At 39.0% G+C, this 21030-nt stretch overlaps 1 protein-coding gene across 2 annotated transcripts in view; it reads left to right on the forward strand.

Annotated features, from left to right (window-relative positions):
- The first annotated feature begins 2244 nt into the window (after window positions 1-2244).
- Window positions 2245-21030, forward strand: part of CTPS2 (CTP synthase 2) — a 73435-nt gene continuing 54649 nt past the window's right edge. For both annotated transcript variants that reach the window (XM_068425525.1, XM_068425526.1), the window contains exons 1-11: window positions 2245-2413; window positions 4738-4908; window positions 5192-5292; window positions 7151-7267; window positions 8631-8714; window positions 12697-12777; window positions 15861-16012; window positions 16265-16397; window positions 18999-19087; window positions 19785-19879; window positions 20723-20785. In XM_068425525.1, the coding sequence (XP_068281626.1) occupies window positions 2248-2413; window positions 4738-4908; window positions 5192-5292; window positions 7151-7267; window positions 8631-8714; window positions 12697-12777; window positions 15861-16012; window positions 16265-16397; window positions 18999-19087; window positions 19785-19879; window positions 20723-20785 (1252 nt within the window). In that variant the 5' untranslated portion in view covers window positions 2245-2247. The remainder of the gene's footprint in view (window positions 2414-4737; window positions 4909-5191; window positions 5293-7150; window positions 7268-8630; window positions 8715-12696; window positions 12778-15860; window positions 16013-16264; window positions 16398-18998; window positions 19088-19784; window positions 19880-20722; window positions 20786-21030) is intronic.

Consider the following 21030-nt stretch of genomic DNA (forward strand, 5'->3'; position numbering starts at 1 on the left):
GTTTTGAAGTGGCACATACTCAAGATTTATACCTGTTGAATTAATTTCTCCCTCCCTTCCTGTCTTTTTCTGGAAGTAGCTTTGAAAATGGCTTAGATGATTATGAAATATTAATGTTGACAACTACATTAGCTGATTTATGGAGAAAGAGTCTGAAACAGAGGTAGGCTCCAAATCTTAAAATCTATGCTATTAAAAAGAAAGTTACATGTTAAAATTAAATAGCAGGGAAAAGCTAGTTCCTGATGATCCTTTTTCTCCCAGTTTAAATATTTTTGATGGTTGTGGTCTTTGTTTTATCTATATTGACAAGGAAATAATAGTTTATTAATTCCTGTTATCAATAATAAGAGCATTGATAACAAGCATCGTTACATTCTTGAACTCTGCCTCCTGAGGATTCAGGCCTTATTTATGTTACTTCAGTACAGTAAGAGGAAGAGCTGCAATGTTTGTCCAGTAGCTACTGGTTACTACCAGCATTTGAAGAATCATACTGCTTTGATTTATCTTGAGTGCTGTTAGATCGTGTGCTGTTGCGTGTTGTTTTGAAGGAATTAGGTACTTACGTAAGGAAAGGTTTTCTTGACCCTAGAATTTTTGCTCTGTGGTGAGCCATGCTGTCATTGTTAAAAAATTATTCCAGTCGTTAGCCTCCACCGCTGCCTGAATGTAATGTGAATGCAACTTATGGATGGGATACACACATCATCCTCTTTCGGATGGGGTGAGCAGGAAATGGTGGCAAAATCTATGTTTGTGTGAAAGCCAGGTAAAGGGGGTGAGTTGCAGGGACAACATCAACAGCAGTCGATGTGATAGGATAGTAATTATCAGAATTCCTCATCATCTTTTTTTAATAGCTCTGGATCCCTTACCCTTTGTGCTCTTACACGGTAGAAAGTGTCATAGACATATTAGCATCTATTAGATTCTTCATCCCTTCCCCGATCATGTGATTTGCCTAGTATCATATTTGAATCTCCTAGTTCATAGCAAGTTCTTTTTTTTTTTTTTCCAGGTTTCTTATATAGAACCAAATTTTAAAGAGAGGAAGTTTCTGGATCTGAATAGCCATTGTTGCGTATGCTGGTACTGTTACAGAGCGCTGTGAAACGCGATGTTGTATCCGATCAATCAGCACCATAATATGCATTAACTATCATGTTTCTATCTGCAGGGTATAGTGTTTGTGAGTACTCATAGTTCCCTGTGGTGAAGAACCATTTATTTCTTGGTCTAGACAGGGAAGCAGAGACTGACAAGTTGGCCATGACATAGGTCTCGGAGCTGCTCTGTCCAGAGTTGCTGTTCTGAATGCATGACGCTAATGAATGTCATAACATCAGATGTTTCTTTAAATCTGAAACTTAAAACAGATACGATGTTGTTTTCTAGAACAGCATCAACTCTTACCCTGTATCATAGTCCAGAGATGCTAAATGATTCTTTTTCTGATTTTTTTTCCTCACTGTAATGACTTGGAGAGAGAGAATGGGTAGGCAGGTGAACAAAGGACTCTAGGCTCTTGAGCAGTAGTGTGCTGTAGTATAAACATGGACATTTTGTTTCAGTGTGGTTTTTTTTTCCTGGTCTCATGTTCTATTGATCTGTAGGGTACTTTAAGACTCTTGGTGAAATACTTGATACACTGTAAGTTGGAGAAGTGAAAGCTGCTGAAAATGGGGTGGATGGTATAACATTTTGATTTTAATAGATATTTGAAGATGCAATCACTATTTTTGAAGGTAAAGCTACTGGGTAGAGAATGTGAGTGTTCTGGCTATGTAGCAATGAACAATCTTTGAGCTAACTTCTTCAAAGCACGTCTGAAATTACTAGCTGCTTTAATTTGGAAAGAATCCAGGGTGAGATTCATCTTGCATGACTTGTGGTTCTAAAGTTAGCTGGCTTTCCTGTCATGGGAGAGGAATAAGTTGGATGAACTGTGCCTCTTTGGCACCTCCACAGGGCAGTGTATCAAAATGGTATCTGTTTTTCCGCTGAGAGTGGAGTGGACTTAGAGTGCTTAGCTTACCTATTGGTGTATAAGCTGGGAGAGATGAATCCTAACTCCCAGATTCCAAAGTGGTCATTTTGTTGTCTGTTTCTGCAGGTTGTTTCAACTTAGATTCTTTGCATACCGAGGCTGTGTTTTTCCCTAACGTGAATTTGCAGTCATTAAATCTACATCTTTGTCATTTTAGATTTCCAGCTCGAGATCTTGTGCTTGTGCTGGATTTTCCGATGAAGTACATCCTGGTAACTGGTGGTGTCATCTCAGGCATTGGCAAAGGGATCATTGCAAGCAGCATTGGCACCATACTGAAATCCTGTGGTCTACGTGTCACTGCAATCAAAATTGATCCTTACATAAACATAGATGCTGGAACCTTTTCACCATATGAACATGGTATGAAGGGCAGTGGTTGTTCCTCCTGTGTTCGCATAACTACTTGTATAGGTCACAGTAATGTGGTGTGTGGGGTTTGTTGTTTGGGTGTTTGTTTTTTTTTTTTAAATATTATGGTAGTTATTTTATATCTATTTCTCCATGCAAGTTTGTTCCTTCTTATGTGTCCTCAAGGGCATTGTCAGCTCCTAAGTAAAGCAGAGAAGCAGCCCTGTTTGTTGAAGATACCTTTTATGATGTAGATAATTCCTTTCTATAAAATACCACTTTGTTGGGAAAATCCTAGCTTTAGGCCTTGTTCAGTTAATCCTATCTCAGTTCAACTTGATTTAAAAAAAAATTGGAATAGTACTATAGATCTTATTTGAAACTCAAGTCCTCAACAGTTACTTGTGAATGCTGTTACGTGGGTGTCAGGTGTCAATGCCTTCTAGTAAGTGTGTTCATGAGAGCTGGATTAAGTTCTTATTTTAGTCAATGAGGATCTAGTCAAAACCATCAGTTAAGCTTAGAGAGCCAACTAGTGATATCATTTTAAAGTAGTTTGGTTGGTTAGTTCTCTAAGCTACGTTAGTTGTATTGACTACATTGCTGATGAGCTACAAGACAGTCTGACGTGCGTTTATGTTGAATGTTCCTTCAGTTGTCTGGCTTGTTGCTCGTACGTTTATTCAAAACAGTGGTTTTCAAAGTTCCAAAGTACCTTCAGCCAGTTTCTAATTCTTTTTATTTGTCAGATTTTGTCTGCTTACTTTTAGTGTGGACCAAAATTTTTGAAACTGGAGATAAATGTGTATCTCCTGAACTGAAAAAAGACCACTTTGCTTTTTAAGTGGAGGAGGAGCACAGCACATCAGACCTCTCTTAAAAAGCCAAATTTAAGTAATCCAGTAGTCCTGCACTTTCAGAAGCACATCTGATGCTACTTAGGCAGTTGACTGGGGAAGTTCTGCCTTTACTTTTGGTGGTAAGACTCCTGCAATGACTTGAGATTGTGAAGATGTATTCCTCCCCTGGATCAGGTATAGGGGAGAGGGGATACTATGGCATGTAATTCCCATATATTTTTTTTTTCCTCTTTTCAGTTAAGAGTTTCTTACTGCTTGTGAAGAAACACTGGCTTGCTGGGTAGTAAGTAGAAATTCACACAGGCCAGAATGTCAAGCCTCTTTTGCTAACATTTTAGCAGAAATATAATTGAGTCAAAGGATTTTAATTCGTTGATTTCCAGTTAACTGAAGAGGTTTTTTGACAATATATTTTTTTTTATTCTTCCAAGGCCTGCTTATGAGAAATGTTGGTTCCACTCTGTGTCTGTTGGATTAAATGATAACTTGGTAGAGAGGAGGTACTCAGTGTCTCACAGGATCAGGCATAAATCTCCCACTCGGTTGTACACATTGTGGTATTTTTGTTGAACTGTTCATTGAAGTGGAGTGTTGTATCTTGGTGGGATATATATTTCCGTAGTTCACACTATACCTTCAGGGGGATTGCTTCTATTTCTTTTCTTGTGCATTAGTCCCATAACTTGTTTAGCTGTTGATTCATTGGGTCATGGCAAAATATTTTATGGTTCTTCTGAAAAGCTTTCCAGCCTTACCTCAAGATCTAGCAACTTTAGTTCCTTCAGAAGTTGACTAGATTCAGAATTTAGAGACTCTTTAGAGGTCTAAGAAAATTTTGAATCTGAAGGATATTTTCATTAGATTTTTCAGGGTCAGAAATAACCCTCGCTGTGGACATAGGGAACTAAATATACAAGATGAAACAACTGAATAAGAAACAGTGATCACGTTTGAAGAAGCATTTATGTCCATCATAACTTTACTCCTGATCCAAGCCTTAATCATTAAACTAAATCTGAACAACAAGAATTTATAGTGAAACACTTTGGACATGTGTAATAATTCATGCTTATAAAAGCCCAGTTTTTCGCTTCCATGTGTAAATTAATGTTTTGTTTGTTGCTGATTTATGATTCCTGGAGATTGTTTTCTTCCAATCAAGGATTGTAGCATGCTGTTGAAATGCTGGTTAAATAGTTTAAGTCACTTAAATATTTTGACAATATAACTTAAATTTATTTGCAAAATTATACGTGACTGAGGGATAGGCATTCGATGTAAAAGTAATGACTCGGATATTATGTCACACAGAATGACAACGCAGATTGAGCATGGGCTTTATTGATACGTTGTTGCGATATGTCATTTTAAAAAAACATTTCTTCAATTTAAGATGCTTGTGGTATTCCTGCTGGGTGTTTAATAATTTCTGATTATTTTATTGCTTTTCTGTCTGTTTTCACTGTCATTTTTCAGGTGAAGTTTTTGTATTGAATGATGGTGGAGAAGTTGACTTAGATTTGGGAAATTATGAGAGATTTTTGGACATCAATCTCTATAAAGATAACAACATCACCACTGGAAAGATATATCAGCATGTCATTAATAAAGAAAGACATGGTGATTACCTGGGAAAAACCGTTCAAGGTGATATTTTTAATTCTGTGGGATACTAGTCCATTCAGTCGTCACAAAAGTGATCAGCTACAACAAGCTGCTCCTTGCTGCATCATTTTGTTCCTTTCTCCTTCCCAGGACGTATGGGCATATTCCTGTAATGTTAGGCTTCTGGGTTCAAGGAAAGGAGGAACAGAAAAAGGAGCTACTAGCTTCCTTTTGACTTTCTGCTCATTTTCCCCCTGTTGCATGCAAAACCTGTTATATGGGCCTAAAGTAAGATATGCTTGCTGCCTGTGGTTTTGTCTTGTAGTTGTTCCACACATCACCGATGCGGTTCAGGAATGGGTGATGAATCAGGCAAAAGTTCCAGTGGATGATGACAGAAAAGAGCCACAAATTTGTGTAATTGAGGCAAGTATGGAACCTTTTAGGGTATATATCCGCAGTGAACACAAAGAACTAGCATGCTTTCTCTTTATGCTTACTGTAAAAAGGTCAGGCTGAAGTTTTATGGAGAGCAGCAATGCAAGGACATGTTTTATATTCTTTGATTTGTTCTGAAAATGATAGGCATGGTCTTATCCCTACAGCTTCTCTTTACTTGATTAAATCCCTTCTAGAATACTGCTGAAACTGAGCTGCTTAAGAGTTTATTAATTTATAAGATTAAAGCAGCCAGTTACTGTAACGTGAGTTATCTGGTCCAAGATACAGACATTTGACTGAAGCTATATACTGTTAATTGTGTTGAGAAAACTTGTGTAATATCTGAATCTCCTATGGTCAGTAGGAGAGCCTATAACATTCTAGCTTTCCATATGTCTTCAAATGTCCATCTTGTTGCTCATGGTAATGTTTACAGGAATGTATTTAAACACCGTATGTTACTTTCCCATTTTCTGGTGTTATTTTTAAGGTCTCTGGAGGTAACTTTGTTGATCACTTAACCTGCTGATGTTCTGCACAAAGGAAATAATGAGTTTTAGCCACCCTTAGTAGGGCATTGAGACAACTGGAGGAAACACAGTCAGTAATTGCTAGTATTACTATTACAGTGGAAAATACAGAAAAAGGTTATACCTAAGAATTTGACAGAAGAATATGTCGTAGATTTAATACCAGAAGCGACCACCGTAATCAATAGTGTAAAAAAACTTTGTGACCCAGGCCACAGAATTACTCAGTATTTCTTATGCAGAAGAATCTGCCTTGAGTAAAATACTTGTTGATATATCTATAGATCTTTTTTTATGATGTGCACAGTGAGAGTCAAACTTTTCTTTTAAAACAAATGTAAAGACAGTAAATACAGATGTTGCACAAGAATATTGATAAGTGATGAGCTTGCCAGTCCTTTAACTTCAAGCTTAATTTTCTGTTACCTTCATGTGAGGGTATTTTTTTTTTTTTTGTTATAGCTCCAGCTTGATAAAAATATTTTTCTTCAGGACTCTAGGGGTAATTGTAATGTTTTTCCATGGCAAAATCCTGAAGTAGTTGGACTGAATATGTGTGTCCCATACAAATGTAATTGTCAGAAGCTTTTCTGGTACTGAATGAAGACAAATATGCAGTTCTGTCAAAAGCCACTTGGTGGCACAGAAAGATCATTCTGAAATACAACTACTTCACAAAACTTACGTGCTAAACACTGCTTTATTCAGCACTTAGTCTACTACAGCTCTTTGTGTCTTTGAAAGACATCTAATTTCTGTCTTCATAAATAAGTTTTATCATGGACTTTAGTCTTGGGTCTTGGTTTGGTAATATATTTAAAGTTTTATAATACAAAATACTGTTTCGTATTGTCCGTATGGCATTTATTGATGTTGGAAAACTATGATAATATTGCTAAATGTCTGTATCTTGTTTGTTGCAACTGTTCATTATTCTGGTAGACAGGAAAATAAAGTTTTTCTGTACGAAAACTTTCACATCAGCTTACCTGTTGATTACTTTTTCACCACTTTGAAGGCAGTGAAAATCGTGTGAAAATGTGTATTATTCAGTAGTACCACACATCTTCCCATGGGAAGCTTATGTGTATGTTGTGAGTATAACAGAACTGGAGAATTGTTTTATGTTTTCCACAGGAAAATGCACAGAACAGATGAGGATTCTTTGCAGAGTATGCCTGCAAATTTCAATTGTCAATTTCTTAAAGATAATACTTTCAGAAAACTTGTTGAACATGTAAGAGGTAGATTTTTTTTTTTTTCTTTTGTTTTTGCTTTCTGCCACTCTGACAGATCCAAGCTTTCTTTTTCAGCTGGGTGGAACCATTGGAGACATCGAAGGAATGCCGTTTGTTGAAGCGTTTAGACAGTTTCAGTTCAAAGCAAAAAGGGAGAACTTCTGTAATATCCATGTTAGTCTAGTACCACAGGTAAGTTACTAAAATTAATAAAATAGATTTTACTCTATATTGGGCTTCATATTTGCTTACTTGCCTAATTAACTCTTTCATGGTGGAGGGCTTTAGAGACAGAGATCTGAAACCCAGCCACAATGGGGTAAATAAAAGCCTTGATAACTGCTTTATTGATGTGAGAATCTGTTTTAATGTTCTAAGTTACCAAAAAAACCCTTATCAACGCTAATTTATCTAGAAGGCTAAATATAGTTGTGCTTTGCAGTGGAAGGTGCTGGTACATTATGAACCCAGTAAGAAAGGCACTCAGACTCTCTGAGGTTTTGTTTAAAATTCTATTTGTTAGAGCTAACACCATAAGGAGAGAATGGTATAAATGATCCTGCGTCCCTTTAGGTGGTGGGACCCCCAGGTGGTGTAGTGTTGAATGATCCTGACATGCAGCATGCTGGGCAGACCACATCCATAGAACAGATTCTGCTATTTCGGTCATTTGAGCTATTAGATAATTTTATTACAAGGAAACAACGGTATCATTTTTCCTGTCAAACAGAAAGGGTGTTCTCAGGAGCACTTCTTGCCGCATCCCTAGGTGAAGGCAAGGCCATGCAGGTGCTGAGTGGGAGCTGCCTGCAGGCTCCTCTGTTAAAATGAGCTCCAGGGGATTTGTGCAGCATGGGCCTGGGCCTCCTCAGGTGAACTCTTAGGTGGATCACTAACTCCTCAATGTACAGTGGTTTTCCAGTCAAGATGACTACAACTTTTTCTACAGGGCTAAAAGTATTTTTCCATTTAAGCTCTAAATTTTACTTCAACCTACAAATAGCTTTCTTATTCTTTTAAGAGGTAACTATTCACTGGGGAGATTTTGGTAAGCAAAAGTTGGTCATGATATGATTGCACCTTATACAGATAAAATGAGAATTATTAACCACATGCAGCTATGGATCAGAGGATTGATCAGCAATTGATAGGATTGATTCTCTGTATTTGAGAACAGAATTATTTACTACATCTTTATTATTTCCAAGGACAGTCACTGAAGGCTTTGTGCTATGTTGGACATTCTCCATTTATCAGCAAATTCCAACTTTTGGAATATTATTCTTCTTCTACCTGAGTCAATTATATTGCAACTTTTTCTTTGAAAGAAAAAACAAAATAAACCTGACCTGAATTTTGGCCCTGTGGTTTCTTCACAGAGCTTCTTATATAAGTAGTAACAGTGGTGCCATTTCTGTTTCTGACATATTGTGGCTTTGTTTGGATATGCTTACTTCCTGCAAATGTTATGCAATGACTTTTTTTCTTTTAACCTGTAACTGCTCTGTTAGTAGATGTTAGTTGCTATTTGAGCTTTCAAAATATGTCTTTCCAGCCTAACGCCACTGGTGAACAGAAGACAAAACCAACACAGAACAGTGTTCGAGCACTGAGGGGTCTAGGCTTGTCTCCGGATTTGGTGAGTCAATGAATACAGATTTTTATTTACAGGTCATCTAGAAGTGTCCTTGCATAACTTGTGTTCGAAGAATAAGCCTTAGTATCCCATGAGAGACAAGAATTTTAGAAGAAATGCAACATATATGCTGCACTGCTTCACTAAAGCCACAGGAAATCAAATTACTCAAATTCACTCTAAGTTAACTTAATTCATTAACTCCTTGCAACATCTTGGGACTGTAGCTATGTTCTTCTTGTAAAGGTATCTTTGCAGAAAAATCATTCTGCACTGCTAAAAATAATCTAAAGTCTCATTTTACTTTGTGGGAAGACCTAGAATGATTCTGTCTTCTGACATTCCATCACAAGTTTTTTTTTTATGCATGATTAAGAAGCAGCAATCCTACCTTTGAAGTACAGCCTTTAAAAATATTCCTGTTTGGAAACATAAAACGTGTAGGTGAACCTTCAAAATAAGGTTCCTCCAGTTCTTTCATAGAATCTTAGAACGGTTTGGGTTAGAAGGGGCCTTTAAAGGTCATCTAGTCCAACCCCCCTGCAGTGAGCTGGGACATCTTCACCTAGATCAGGTTGCTCAGAACCCTGGCCAACCTGACCTTGAATGTTTCCAGGGATGGGGCATCTACCACGTCTCTGGGCAACCTGTTCCAGTGTTTCACCACCTCATTGTAAAAAATTTCCTCCTTATATCTAGTCTGAATCTACCCTCTTCTAGTTTGAAACCATTACACCTTGTCCTGTTGCAACAGACCCTACTAAAAAGTCTGTCCCCATCTTTCCTTAAGTATTGAAAGACCACAATAAGGTCTCCCTGGAGCCTTCTCTTCTCCAGGCTGAACAACCCCAACTCTCAGCCTGTCTTCATAGGAGAGGTGCTCCAGCCCTCTGATCGTCTTTGTGGTCCTCCTCTGGACCCGCTCCAACAGGGCCATGTCTTTCCGGTGCTGAGGGCCTCAGAGCTGGACACAGTGTTCCAGGTAGGGTCTCACGAGAGCAGAGTAGAGGGGCAGAATCACCTCCCTCAACCTGCTGGCCATGCTTCTTTTGTTGCAGCCCAGGATATGTTTGGCCTTCTGGGCCGTGAGTGCACATTGCAGGGTCATGTCCAATTTTTCTTCCACCAGTGCCCCCAAGTCCTTCTCCACAGGGCTGCTCTCAATCCCTTCTTATATCACATAGTATAGTGAACCTACAGCCAGCAAGTTTCACCTCATGCCAATTGGCAAATGATGACAAATGCTCAACTCCTTCCATTCTTTCTCCTCAGTACTCTAGTAATGAGTATGTGCTTATTCCCTGGATGCAGTGTTTGCCTCCCTGGCACTTCTCCTTGGGAGCAGAGAGGAGACATAAGTAGATTGCAGCTCTCTGTTGTGATACCTGTCTGCTGTTGGAGATTTTAATCTGCTTGGTCAAGTGCTGATAGCACTGAAGCCAGGACAGCACAAATGCCAGTACAACCCCAGTTCAAACTTATGGTCATATCTTCCTGAGCTGCAGCTGGTACAGCTGAAGGCACACTCTATTTCTAGGTCTGCTTCAGGAACAGAAAAGGACAATTTTTGCTCTTCTCTGTGAGGCTGCTTGTTAAGTCAAAGAATATTTTCCATACTTGATCCTGGAAGTTGTTGAGCACTTTTCATTCACATAAAGTCCACTGGGAGAAAAAGCTTCCTAGCTCTTCTCAGAAATGAAAGCATAGTGAGAATAGTCACTACTTCTGTATAATATTTATATCCTCAAAAAGGAAAAATGATTCTTAAAAGGATCATCACACAACTAAATTTTGTGTTGTGCTTCTTTCTGATATTTTCTTTAACTCTTGCATTTTACATTTATCAAAAAGCATGTTTATAACTACAAAACTAATGGCTTTATAAGTAGGATATGTGAAGGATGTGTTAGTTAGCTTCAGATTGTTGTGACCTGGTAACTGTAATGAGCTTGTAGAGGGAAAGACTTTCCTTAATGCAATGTTGCTCTATATTCCAAGCTTCAGGGCCTAAATTTCAAAATCCCTCTTGAGGTGCTAATTGCGTATGGAAAGTTGCATGTGATTTTTGAAGGCCTTTAAGATAATTGCCAGTGTCTGACTTTTTTTTTTTTTTCCAAATTAATTTTTAAAAGCCTGTTAAGTGTGTGTGTGTGTGTAATAAAAGCAAAAAAGACTAGTCACTTTCTCACATCTTGAGTTCTTGCCTGGGGCAGTTCTGGGACTGCCAGAAGCACAGTACTTTTTCTTTTAAACTGCTGCTGTTGACCACTAAAGTACAGAGAGATTACATTCTGAGCAAAGCCTCTTGGTGCTGTTGTAAAGTTGCTTGGGCACTGCTTCAAGAAAATCTTTAAATTGTTGCTCTCTTAGGCAGGGGCCCAAGGCCAAGACAACACATGGGGAAGCTCCTAGAACAGCAGTCCGGAGGGCTTTCTTCATAAGCTATGCTGCCAGGCTGCCTGATCTAAACTTGGCTAGACCTGTTCTTAATACCTGCTGCCTCACTGTCTGGTCCCAGGCTTCCCCAAGGTGGCATGCTGGGCCAGTCTCAGCTGTGTACGTACAGGAGCCTTTCTGTTCTCCATGGGGTGTTCTAAACGCTTACTGAATACGCTATATCTGCAGATTTAATGGACTCTGTTACAGCGTTTTCAAAACTGATTATACGCTTGTCAGCGCTGCCCTGTTCAATTGAATTGTTCCTCATCTTCTTTGTATTGTGTTTGAGATGCATTTCTGCCACTGCTATTGTAGTCTTGTATTTTTATGCTGATTCTGATGTTTTTGATTTCTGTGACTCCGTTAACTTCAAATTTGTCTCAGCAAGATGGATGATAGATTTCACAGTGGATTTAATCATGTACTTATACTGTCAAGGTTTATGAATTAAGTCTTCAAACAGTACGCAATTTTTAAGTGTAAATTGTGCTTAATTGAATAGAATGTGCAAATTGTTCCATAATTATTTTTTGATAATTAGAATGTGCACTACTTTTCCATTGTACTTGGCGTTATTTTTCTATTTCTAGAATTTCTTGCAAGGGTAGGGGAAGTTAATTAGATTTCATCAATATCAGTGTAGCTAAGCTACATTCTAGCGCAGTGATCAACTATCAGCAACAAGTTTCTGAACAGAAAAGGGATTAATACATTAAGTAGTTGCATTTGCTAGAAAGATGTGGAAATAATGGATTAATCTTTTAACAGGATCATCCTGCTTGCTGTTATACTTTCAGGATTGAAAATAACTTAAGGTAGAGACTGAGTAATCAATAGGCACATTGATAGAGCAGTTCTGCATTTTGAGCTAGTTGCCTGAAGTTACATACTGCAAAAAAACCCACTTCCAACAAATACCAAAACATGTGCTTATTTTCTTTATTGGTAAAAATTATAAATATTTTCTAAAATTCCTGGGTTTTACATGTATCAGCAAAATAATAGTGGAGTAGTTGCAGTAGGAAAAAACACACAAAATTATGAAACAGTTTTCTCATCTTCAGCCTCCTTCTTTTTATACTGATGTGCAAATTAAGAATTACGAAAAAGGTGCTGAAGGACTGAAATACTAGAAAACATGCATGTAAGCTAAGTATTATTGCTCTAAATTTAGCTGATAAGATCACAGTATTTCTTTTGATTCATCATATTATTCAAACTTACAGAGCTGCTAGACTTCAGGTAAAGAGTATTACAATAGTAGCTACAAGAAAAGAGAACATGAGGAAGCAGTATTACAGAGAATGCCAAAGAAAGATTAATAAAAGTGAGTCAGTGTGGGCAGGTGACTGTTTTACTTCTGCCTTACTAGCAGATATTTGTGAGCTGTGATATATTATAGAACTCCAAAAGAGGGAAAGAGAAAAAAAGGTACATTTGTTTGTGCTGTGCTTCCAAAGGAGATTAAGTTCTGCATGAACAGTATTGAGAATCTTCTATTGGTTTGCCTAGTAAATATTTAAGATTTTTCCTTCTGTTATGACAGATTGTCTGCAGAAGTGCAAAACCTATAGAAATGGCAGTGAAGGAAAAGATTTCCATGTTTTGCCATGTGGAGCCTGAGCAGGTGAGTACTTTAATATTTTATTTGTCATTGTTTAAACATGTGGGTAAGCATACAAATATTTCTGTGCATTTCTGTTTTCAACTTCATACTATTTCATGAATGTATAATTGTTGTTACAATTTTTATCTTGCTGTCGTGTACACTATAACACTTCAAAATTATTGGGAGTTTATATGTTAAATTTTATGTGAAACAATTTAAATGCACATTACGTCAAAAGTTAATAAAAGGAATAGATTTTGTGTGCGTGATTAATTGCTATACATAGTTGTGAAAACTGTGCAGTTTCAAGCTATGGTTGGTTATTATCCATAAATCATCTCAGGTGGTTGTAATAATGGATGAACGAAGTGTGGGTAAAGCTAGGGGTTTTGCTTATGTCTGTCGATCATCACAGCCACATGAACACTCTTACTGTGATAATATGTAATGGGCTATTCATGCCCTTTAACGTGCTTAGAACACCTACTGTGTAGTTATATATCCTTTTATAATTCATGTGTGATTTTTTGGCCATAATAGTTTGTGATTAATTGCTATTAAAATATTAATTTTGATAAATCAAATACTCTTTAATATTTTTGCAAGTGAGCATTTTGATGCCAACAGTTGTGCTGTATTTCAAATACGTATCAGTGTTGACCTCTCTCTCTGCAAATGTGTAAGAAAAAACTTTTTATAGTAAGATTCCAGATGAGGACATAGAGGGCAGTGTGGCCATTACTCCCCTCACCGCCCCTTCCTCTTCCTTCCATCTTACTATCTGTGGAAGACAACACCCTTGAGCTAGCTTCTGGAAAATCCTTCAGAAATGCCTTTGTGGTTCCTCTTCAGCCAGAAAGAGACAACTGGAAGTGATCAAACAAAAATATGTGCTTTTCTGGCAGTGTCAGGCCATGTGTAAGCATGTACATATTCAGATTCCAACTGCAGTTGTTACGCCAGTCTAACCAGACAAAGAGTCCAATGCATAACTGAACTTTCCTAAGAGCTCCCTGGCAGGGAGAGAGCTGTTTTCATCACACTGTTTTTTTGTTTGTTTTTTTTTTTTTCCAGAGTTCTGTCTTTTAGGGTAGAAGCTCAATAGTTGTACCAGCCACAGCTTTCAGGAGAAGCTGAGTATATGATCCCAGGCAGAGTGCTGCACTCTTCTTGTGCTGTTTTGGCTAGCTTAAATGTCTATCCACAGCACTGCATTGTGTAATATAGGTGTGTCCCTGGCAGTTAGACCCAGTGGACTGAACTCGGGTGCTGCTAGGTGCCATACTGTGTTGCAACCTTATTTTTTTTTTTTTTCCTTTTCATAACTGTATTCATCAGAATTCTGCAAAGCCATTCTTAAGTCCCCTGTATGTCTTGAAATCAATGAACTGCTTCTGGCTTTCAGAAGTTACTGGCCACATATCTGTTTATTCCCTAGAATGATCCTGGATTTCTTGTGAACTGAAGGATTAGATGCATCGTCAGTCTTCTTCCTGGAGCTATGTGCAATGCCAATAGAGAAGAAGCTACAGGGTTTTTTGTGTCTAGAACAGTGGTTTACAATCTCAACGGGATCAATCTTTTCAATCCACCTTTCCCATTTATTTGCTGTCATAGAATCACAGAATAGTTGAGGTTGGAAGGGAGGTCATCTGGTCCAACCCCCCCTGCTCAAGCAAGGCCACCTACAGCCAGTTGCCCAGGACGATTATTCAGGTAGTTTTTGAATATCTCCAAGGATGGCGACTCCACAAGATCCCTGGGCAACCTGTGCCAGGACTCAGTCACCCTCACAGTGAAAAAGTGTTTCCTGATGTTCAGAGGGAACCTTCTGTGTTTCAGTTTGTGCTCACTGCCTCTGGTCCTGTCACTAGGCACCTCTGAAGAGAGCCTGGCATCATCTTTTTTGCACCCTTCTCTCTATACATTGATGAGATTTTCCACCCCCAACCCCTGAGCCTTCTCTTTTCCAGGCTGAACAGTCCCAACTCTCAGCCTTTCCTCATATGAGAGATGCTCCAGTCCCTTAATCACCTTCATGGCCCTTTGTGGGCCATGGACTCTTTCCAGTATGTCCATGTCTCTCTTGTACTGGGGAGCCCAGACCTGGACTCAGTACTCCAGGTATGTCCTCACCAGTGCTGTGTAGAGGGGAAGGATCACCTCTGTCGACCTGCTGGCAACACTCCTCCTAATGCAGTCCAGGGTACTGTTGGTTGGTTCATGTTCAATTTGGTGTCCACCAGGGCACCAAGATCCTTTTTTGCCAAGCTGCTTTCCAGGTGAGTGGCCTCCAGCATGTACTGGTGCCTGGGTTTGTTCCTCCCCAGGTGCAGGACTTTGCACTTCCCCTTGTTGAACTTCACGAGGTTCCTGTCAGCCCATTTCTTCTGCATGTTGTCAGGATGGCAGCATGACCCTTTGGTGTATCAGCCACTCCTGCCACTTCGGTGTCATCTGAAAACTTGCTGAAGGAATGCTCTGCCCCATCATCCAGATCATTAATGAAGATGTTAAATGGGACTGGACCCAGTACTGACCCCTGGGGTAGTCTGCTAGTTTACTGTCTTTCAACTAGACTTTGTGCTGCTGATCATCACCCTGTGGGCCCAGCCATTCTGCCAATTTTCCTCACTGCTCATCCTGCCCATAAATGAACGGATTGTCTATGAGGATCTTACAGGAGACAGTGTTAAAAGCCTTCCTGAGACTTCATTGCAACCTAATTGGGTCTGTTTTGTTAGGTTACATTTGTGTTCTTTCTTTCCCAGTTAATATTCTTCAAGTTTGTGAGAGAGGGAGAAAGATGAGGCCAGATGTTTGTATTAAAACTGATGCGTTGAATGGCTTGACAAGCTACTTTAGTATGATGGTGCGATGAAGAAGTGAAATCCATTTTTACCTTTTGGGTAACTTTTTCCAAGTAGAATTAGTGGACCCTTAAATATTGGCCGTGCTATCCTGCTCATTCAGAAGAAAAGTATTTAAAAATTAGAATGTACGTAGAACACAAAACACATGTAGTATACAAAAAATAGAATGTATGTTTCCTATGAAAAAAATTTTAGGTAAGTCCTTTATGTTATGCCTTTTTTTGTTAGGTGATATTTATCCATGATGTTTCTTCCACTTACCGAGTGCCAATCCTGTTGGAGGAGCAAGGCATTATTAAGTATTTTAAACAGAGGTTAAATTTACCTATTGATGACCAACCAAGTGATCTTCTAGTGAAATGGAAGAAAATGGCTGACAGGTATTCTAACTCCCCTGCTTTTTTTAGAAGTGTTATAATTCAAGTTACGTTTTTAGCTGCTCTGAAGTCACCAAATGGGACTAGGGTCAGTAGCGTGCTGCTGATCAGCACCTGTGAATGCTCTGGGTTTAAAAACGTTGTCAGTTTTGAGATTTCAGAAGATGTTTTGTGAAGTTGAAGAAAAAGCAAACACTGTTAAAATGTTTTCTTTGTGAAAGTTGGTGTAATAACTGAAAAACTTGTTTTTGTCAGATACGAAAGGTTGCTGAAGGTGTGTTCTATAGCTCTCGTTGGCAAGTACACAAAACTAAGTGATTGCTATGCATCTGTTTTCAAGGCTCTGGAACACTCTGCGCTGGCAATTAATCACAAACTGGATTTAATGGTAAGACTATTTCTGGATTTTGCTTTCAAGAATACTTTGAATATGCTCTACTAGTTCCCATCATGTGAGGCAGTTTTAATTCTTGTGGAAATTAGAAAATGAATCATGCAGATAAATACAGACTGGCCAAGTGTTACGACCTGGTTGCAACTAGTTCATAGATCCCTTGGAGTAAATTAAGGTGAAACGACACCAAATAACTGGTATGAAATTAAGAACAACTTATTAATGCAGGGAAAGTAGCATGGTCATAAGTGTCTTGGGTTTCTAAAGGCACTGAGAAAAGAGAGAAAGGGAAAAAGAGAAAGAGGATAGAGAATATGAGAGAGAAAAAGAGTTATCTCCACCCTTGGATCCAGCGATGTAAGTTGTTTGTAGAGTTAGTCCCCTGGTAAATTGCTTGCAGCGTCGCTCCTCTGGTAAATTGCATGCAGGATCAGTCCTCTGGTAAATCGCTTGCAGGATCGGTCGTCAGGAGGCGGGGCGGGAGCGCACAAGCATCCGAAGCAGGAAGTTCTAAATACTTCAGGTCATTTGCATGCGAGATAGGAGAGGGTGGTAACATTCCTCTTGTCTCCCCGCTCCGCTCGCTTCTTATGCTAATTGGGACGCCTGCGCATTTGTAGTCTTAGATTGTTCTCGAAATGAGTCGGTGGTCCCCCAATGGGTGTCTGGTGGTCGTGATCCCCCCTAGTTGTGGTGTCCACTGTATGACCCCGTTTCTGCACGAGGATGGTTAATGCCTTGCAAAGTTGTTGCACATGTAGGCTGGCCCCAAGGAAAAGATACCACCCCGCCTCCGCAGGACTTATCTCTTCCGTCATCCAGAGTCGTAAATCACAACAAGTAAGGCACAGCAGAGGTAATGTTCTGTTATGGCAGTTGGGGAAGTTCTTGATGACTAGAAAAGGGCAATTGTTGCACCAATCTTCAAAAAAAGTCAAAAAGGAGGATCTGAGGAAATGGCAGATGGTCAGTCTCATCTCATTCCCTGGGATGATCGTGGAGCAAATACTCCAAAAAGTTGTTTCTGTGTGCATGAAAAACAAGAAAGTGGAAACAGCCTGGAGATTTTCAGATCTTGACTGGAAATGGCCCTGAGCAACCTGCTCTAATTTGACCTGTTTGAGCAGGGGGTTGGGCTATATACCTCCTAAGGCCCCTTTTGGACCTACATGATTCTGTCACTCTAAATAGTGTTTTATACTGGCAGCTGCATAGTGGGAAATTTTTATGATTGCAAAATAACTTTGCTTTTAGCAAAAAAGCAAAAGATGTCAAGTCTGCAAATGCACAGTTAGCTTTGTGTGCAGCTAGTCTTAAGTTCAGTGGAGCGTTTGCATTAAGAAGCATTTGAATCGATGATTGCTGGAGCTTCAGTGCAGTGCTCAAATGTTAACAGACAAGGGCTCCTACTGTACTTACCTGCATGTGCTAACCTCCTTTTTAGTGTTTTTGTCCAGAGGCTCTCCGTATAATGCTGTGTTCTGAAGGAGCTGCTTAATATTGTATGTGGCATCCAGCTCATAACCTAGCATCCGCAGATCTGAATGATGAAATGTTGATGCTGCTTGAAGTGATAAATGTGCTGGCTCAATATGTTTGGCAAAGAAACCACAATTAACTTCAACTGTAATTAGTTTCTCTTTCCAACCTCCCAGCATGTTAAAGTGTCCTTTTAGTTTATCCTATAGTATCCTACTAGTATAGAATAACAACATTCATAAGTATTTTTCTGTTGTATTTTTGATGCCTTCTGGAGTGTGGAAAAAGTAGAAGGTGTTTGCTAGAAGGCAATCCCATCTGGAAAACTTCCAGCAATCTTCTTGTTGGTTTCATTTCTCCAAACAGAAATGAACTCTGTCATTTCAGATGATCTCATTTTTATGGGGAATGAACTCTACAGCAGGATGCTATTAATTATGTTATTCTGAGAAGATGACTGATAAAACCAAGAATCAAACTGATCTTTTGTGTCCCCAGTGCAGTACATAGCCGCCTCACTCATTTGCTCTAGTGGTACCTCAGGAGCCATGCTTATTAATGGCAGTAGAGATTCTAATGCACTATTTCTAGTAGGACACAGATAATGAGTCTGCCTTCTTCTCTACAATTAATGCTTTCATGTCAGTCCCCAGGAATGCCTTTCTCACAGGCTAGACAATGAAGGTTTATCCAGTCTGTGATAGGATTAGATAAACTGTGGCACCCAAAAGCTAGGAAAGTGAACACCCTGGCCACATCTCATTTGGATGTCAGGATGTCAGCACCACCCTTTGATTGGTGCCCTGATTTCCATAGGAAGAAAACCTGGATACACAGCTATGAGCATTCCACCAAGTCTGTTTACCTGGAGGACCAGAGCAGGCAGAGCTTTGGCGCTACATGCAAAGAAAGGGGCACAGATTGCTGCAACTAGAGCAAATACTGGGTCTTCAGAGGAAATACTGGGTCTTCAGTGAAGTTGTTATGGATTTATTGGGCAATTCACTTGAAACTCGAATAGGTTTGTCTTAATGCTGTTAAAAAGTTGCTTATATACTGCGTGCTGCTCTTTCTGTGGAAGAAAAGACTATTGCATTGCATGTTTTTCTTTATTAGTACATAGATTCAACAGAACTTGAACGTTCTACAGAAGCGGAGAACTCCGTGAAATATCACCAGGCATGGCACAAACTGTGCAAAGCAGAGTAAGTGGCATCGGGTATTCTGTATCCCAAATGCACTCCATGATAATTATTTCATGCAATGAAAAATGCTTCAGTAAATCATTTCTCAGTGCATCTAAACTTCCGTTACTTACGTAAAGGGATAGATGTGCATGGTTGGTGACAAGCTTCAGACATAGCAAATTATAGTATCAACCTGTATCATCAAACTCTGCTTTAATCTCTTTAGACAAGTTGCAGTTATTTGGTTGGGGTTTTGTTTTGGGGGCAGGTAGCTAGAATTTCTTTACAGTGCAGGTCAGTTGTCAAAGATTTTTCTTTGTCAACATGCATCCTAGTGAAAGGTAGTTAGATAAAAGCTTAGTAAATGTCAGGCTATCAATTTCTGTTTGTTAAGGGATGTTGTTTATTGTTGAAATGCGTTCATTTCTTCAGTGTTCCTTAGAAGACATGAAGTTGTGATGTTAAGATCCTAGAGTAGTGAGTATGTAGCTAGTTTATTTAAGCAATACGTATTTGAACAGTAGGAATTTCGCCATGAAGCATGAGGTTAGTCAGATGAGAAGTGGGGTGTATTGTGAGTGGTCATACAACACACGCCTTTCAGGCATTGTGCTTGCTTTGTTATAACCTCTAAAGTCTTTCTTCAATATGTATGGACTTCCTTTGCTGGCTTGATTCTACATGTTGGTTGCTTTATATATGGCTGTGATTACAGTGGCATTCTGGTGCCAGGAGGGTTTGGAATTCGGGGAACAGAAGGCAAACTCCAAGCTATTTCCTGGGCAAGAACAAAGAAGAAACCTTTTCTTGGTAAGATCATTAGAGTCAGAAATTACTGTGTTTTGGAGGTGTATAGCAAGCTAATTGATTTGATTAAAAAAACCCCAAACAACAAACACACACTAGGGAAGGATCCTGTCTTAGGGAAGTACGTGTGCTGTTGTGAATATTTGCCTTGTAATTAATGCCCAGGGTCATAGTCATGTACTACATCTACTGCATAAGGAAGGAAGAAAAAGACTATCCCTACTCCAAAGGTTTTATGTGCTCTATTCACATTTTATGTGGAGAGTCTTTGCTTCTCATTGTAATTAAATCAGCATCATTATAGATATTAAACAGTGTGCAGAAAACATAGGTGTCTTTGGACACATTTGCTATATTAAATTTTTGTTGGTTTACTGGTGTATTTTGTTATGGTAAAGTCTAAAGATACCCTCTGTCCTATAAGCTAAGTGCTGTTCGTGTAAGTGCCTCTGAAGCTTTGATTCCTACTCCATGTTTCTTACAATTTTATATGTGACTACTTTGACTAGTTGCCAAAGCAAAATTTTAATTGGGATATACACAGGCTTTCAGGTTCTGTTTGTCTTGTCTTTATTTTTTTTTTATTGGTAAAATAGATGGGATGACAAAAATATTTTTGAAAGGGCTTAAAGCACATCATTGTGTCACATGTATTTACAGTGTGCCAAGTTCGAAAAGTGAGTTTTACATTGAGCAGCCATTTTTGTTTTAGGTTTTTGCTAAGTCTGTGTATATACACTGGGTACCAAGATATCTAAGCAGTCAAGTTTAAGACAGAATAGCGACTACTTTGTCACTCCTGCTCTTTGTCCTGTTAAATCCTGGGCGTTTTGTTTTCTTTTCTAGGAGTTTGCCTGGGAATGCAATTAGCAGTTGTGGAATTTGCAAGAAACTGTTTGAATTGGAAAGGTGAGCTCCGTATGCTAGTGTGAATATAATTTGCATAGAAGAAATTTTGTTCTATATGTGAAATGTGTATCTATTATTAGAACTATTATATAGATCCTATGATCATTAGGTACTTAGCTCTTGCAACATGATCATTTTCATCTAAGCACCCTGTGCTACGTTTCTGTACAAGGGAGTAGGAACTCTTATTATGCAGATTGCTTGAAACCTGGTTCTTGATCCAAGGAGTGGAAAGTGTGCTTACA

This window comes from Nyctibius grandis, chromosome 2, assembly GCF_013368605.1.
Source record: "Nyctibius grandis isolate bNycGra1 chromosome 2, bNycGra1.pri, whole genome shotgun sequence".
NCBI classification, from domain to species: Eukaryota; Metazoa; Chordata; class Aves; order Nyctibiiformes; family Nyctibiidae; genus Nyctibius; species Nyctibius grandis.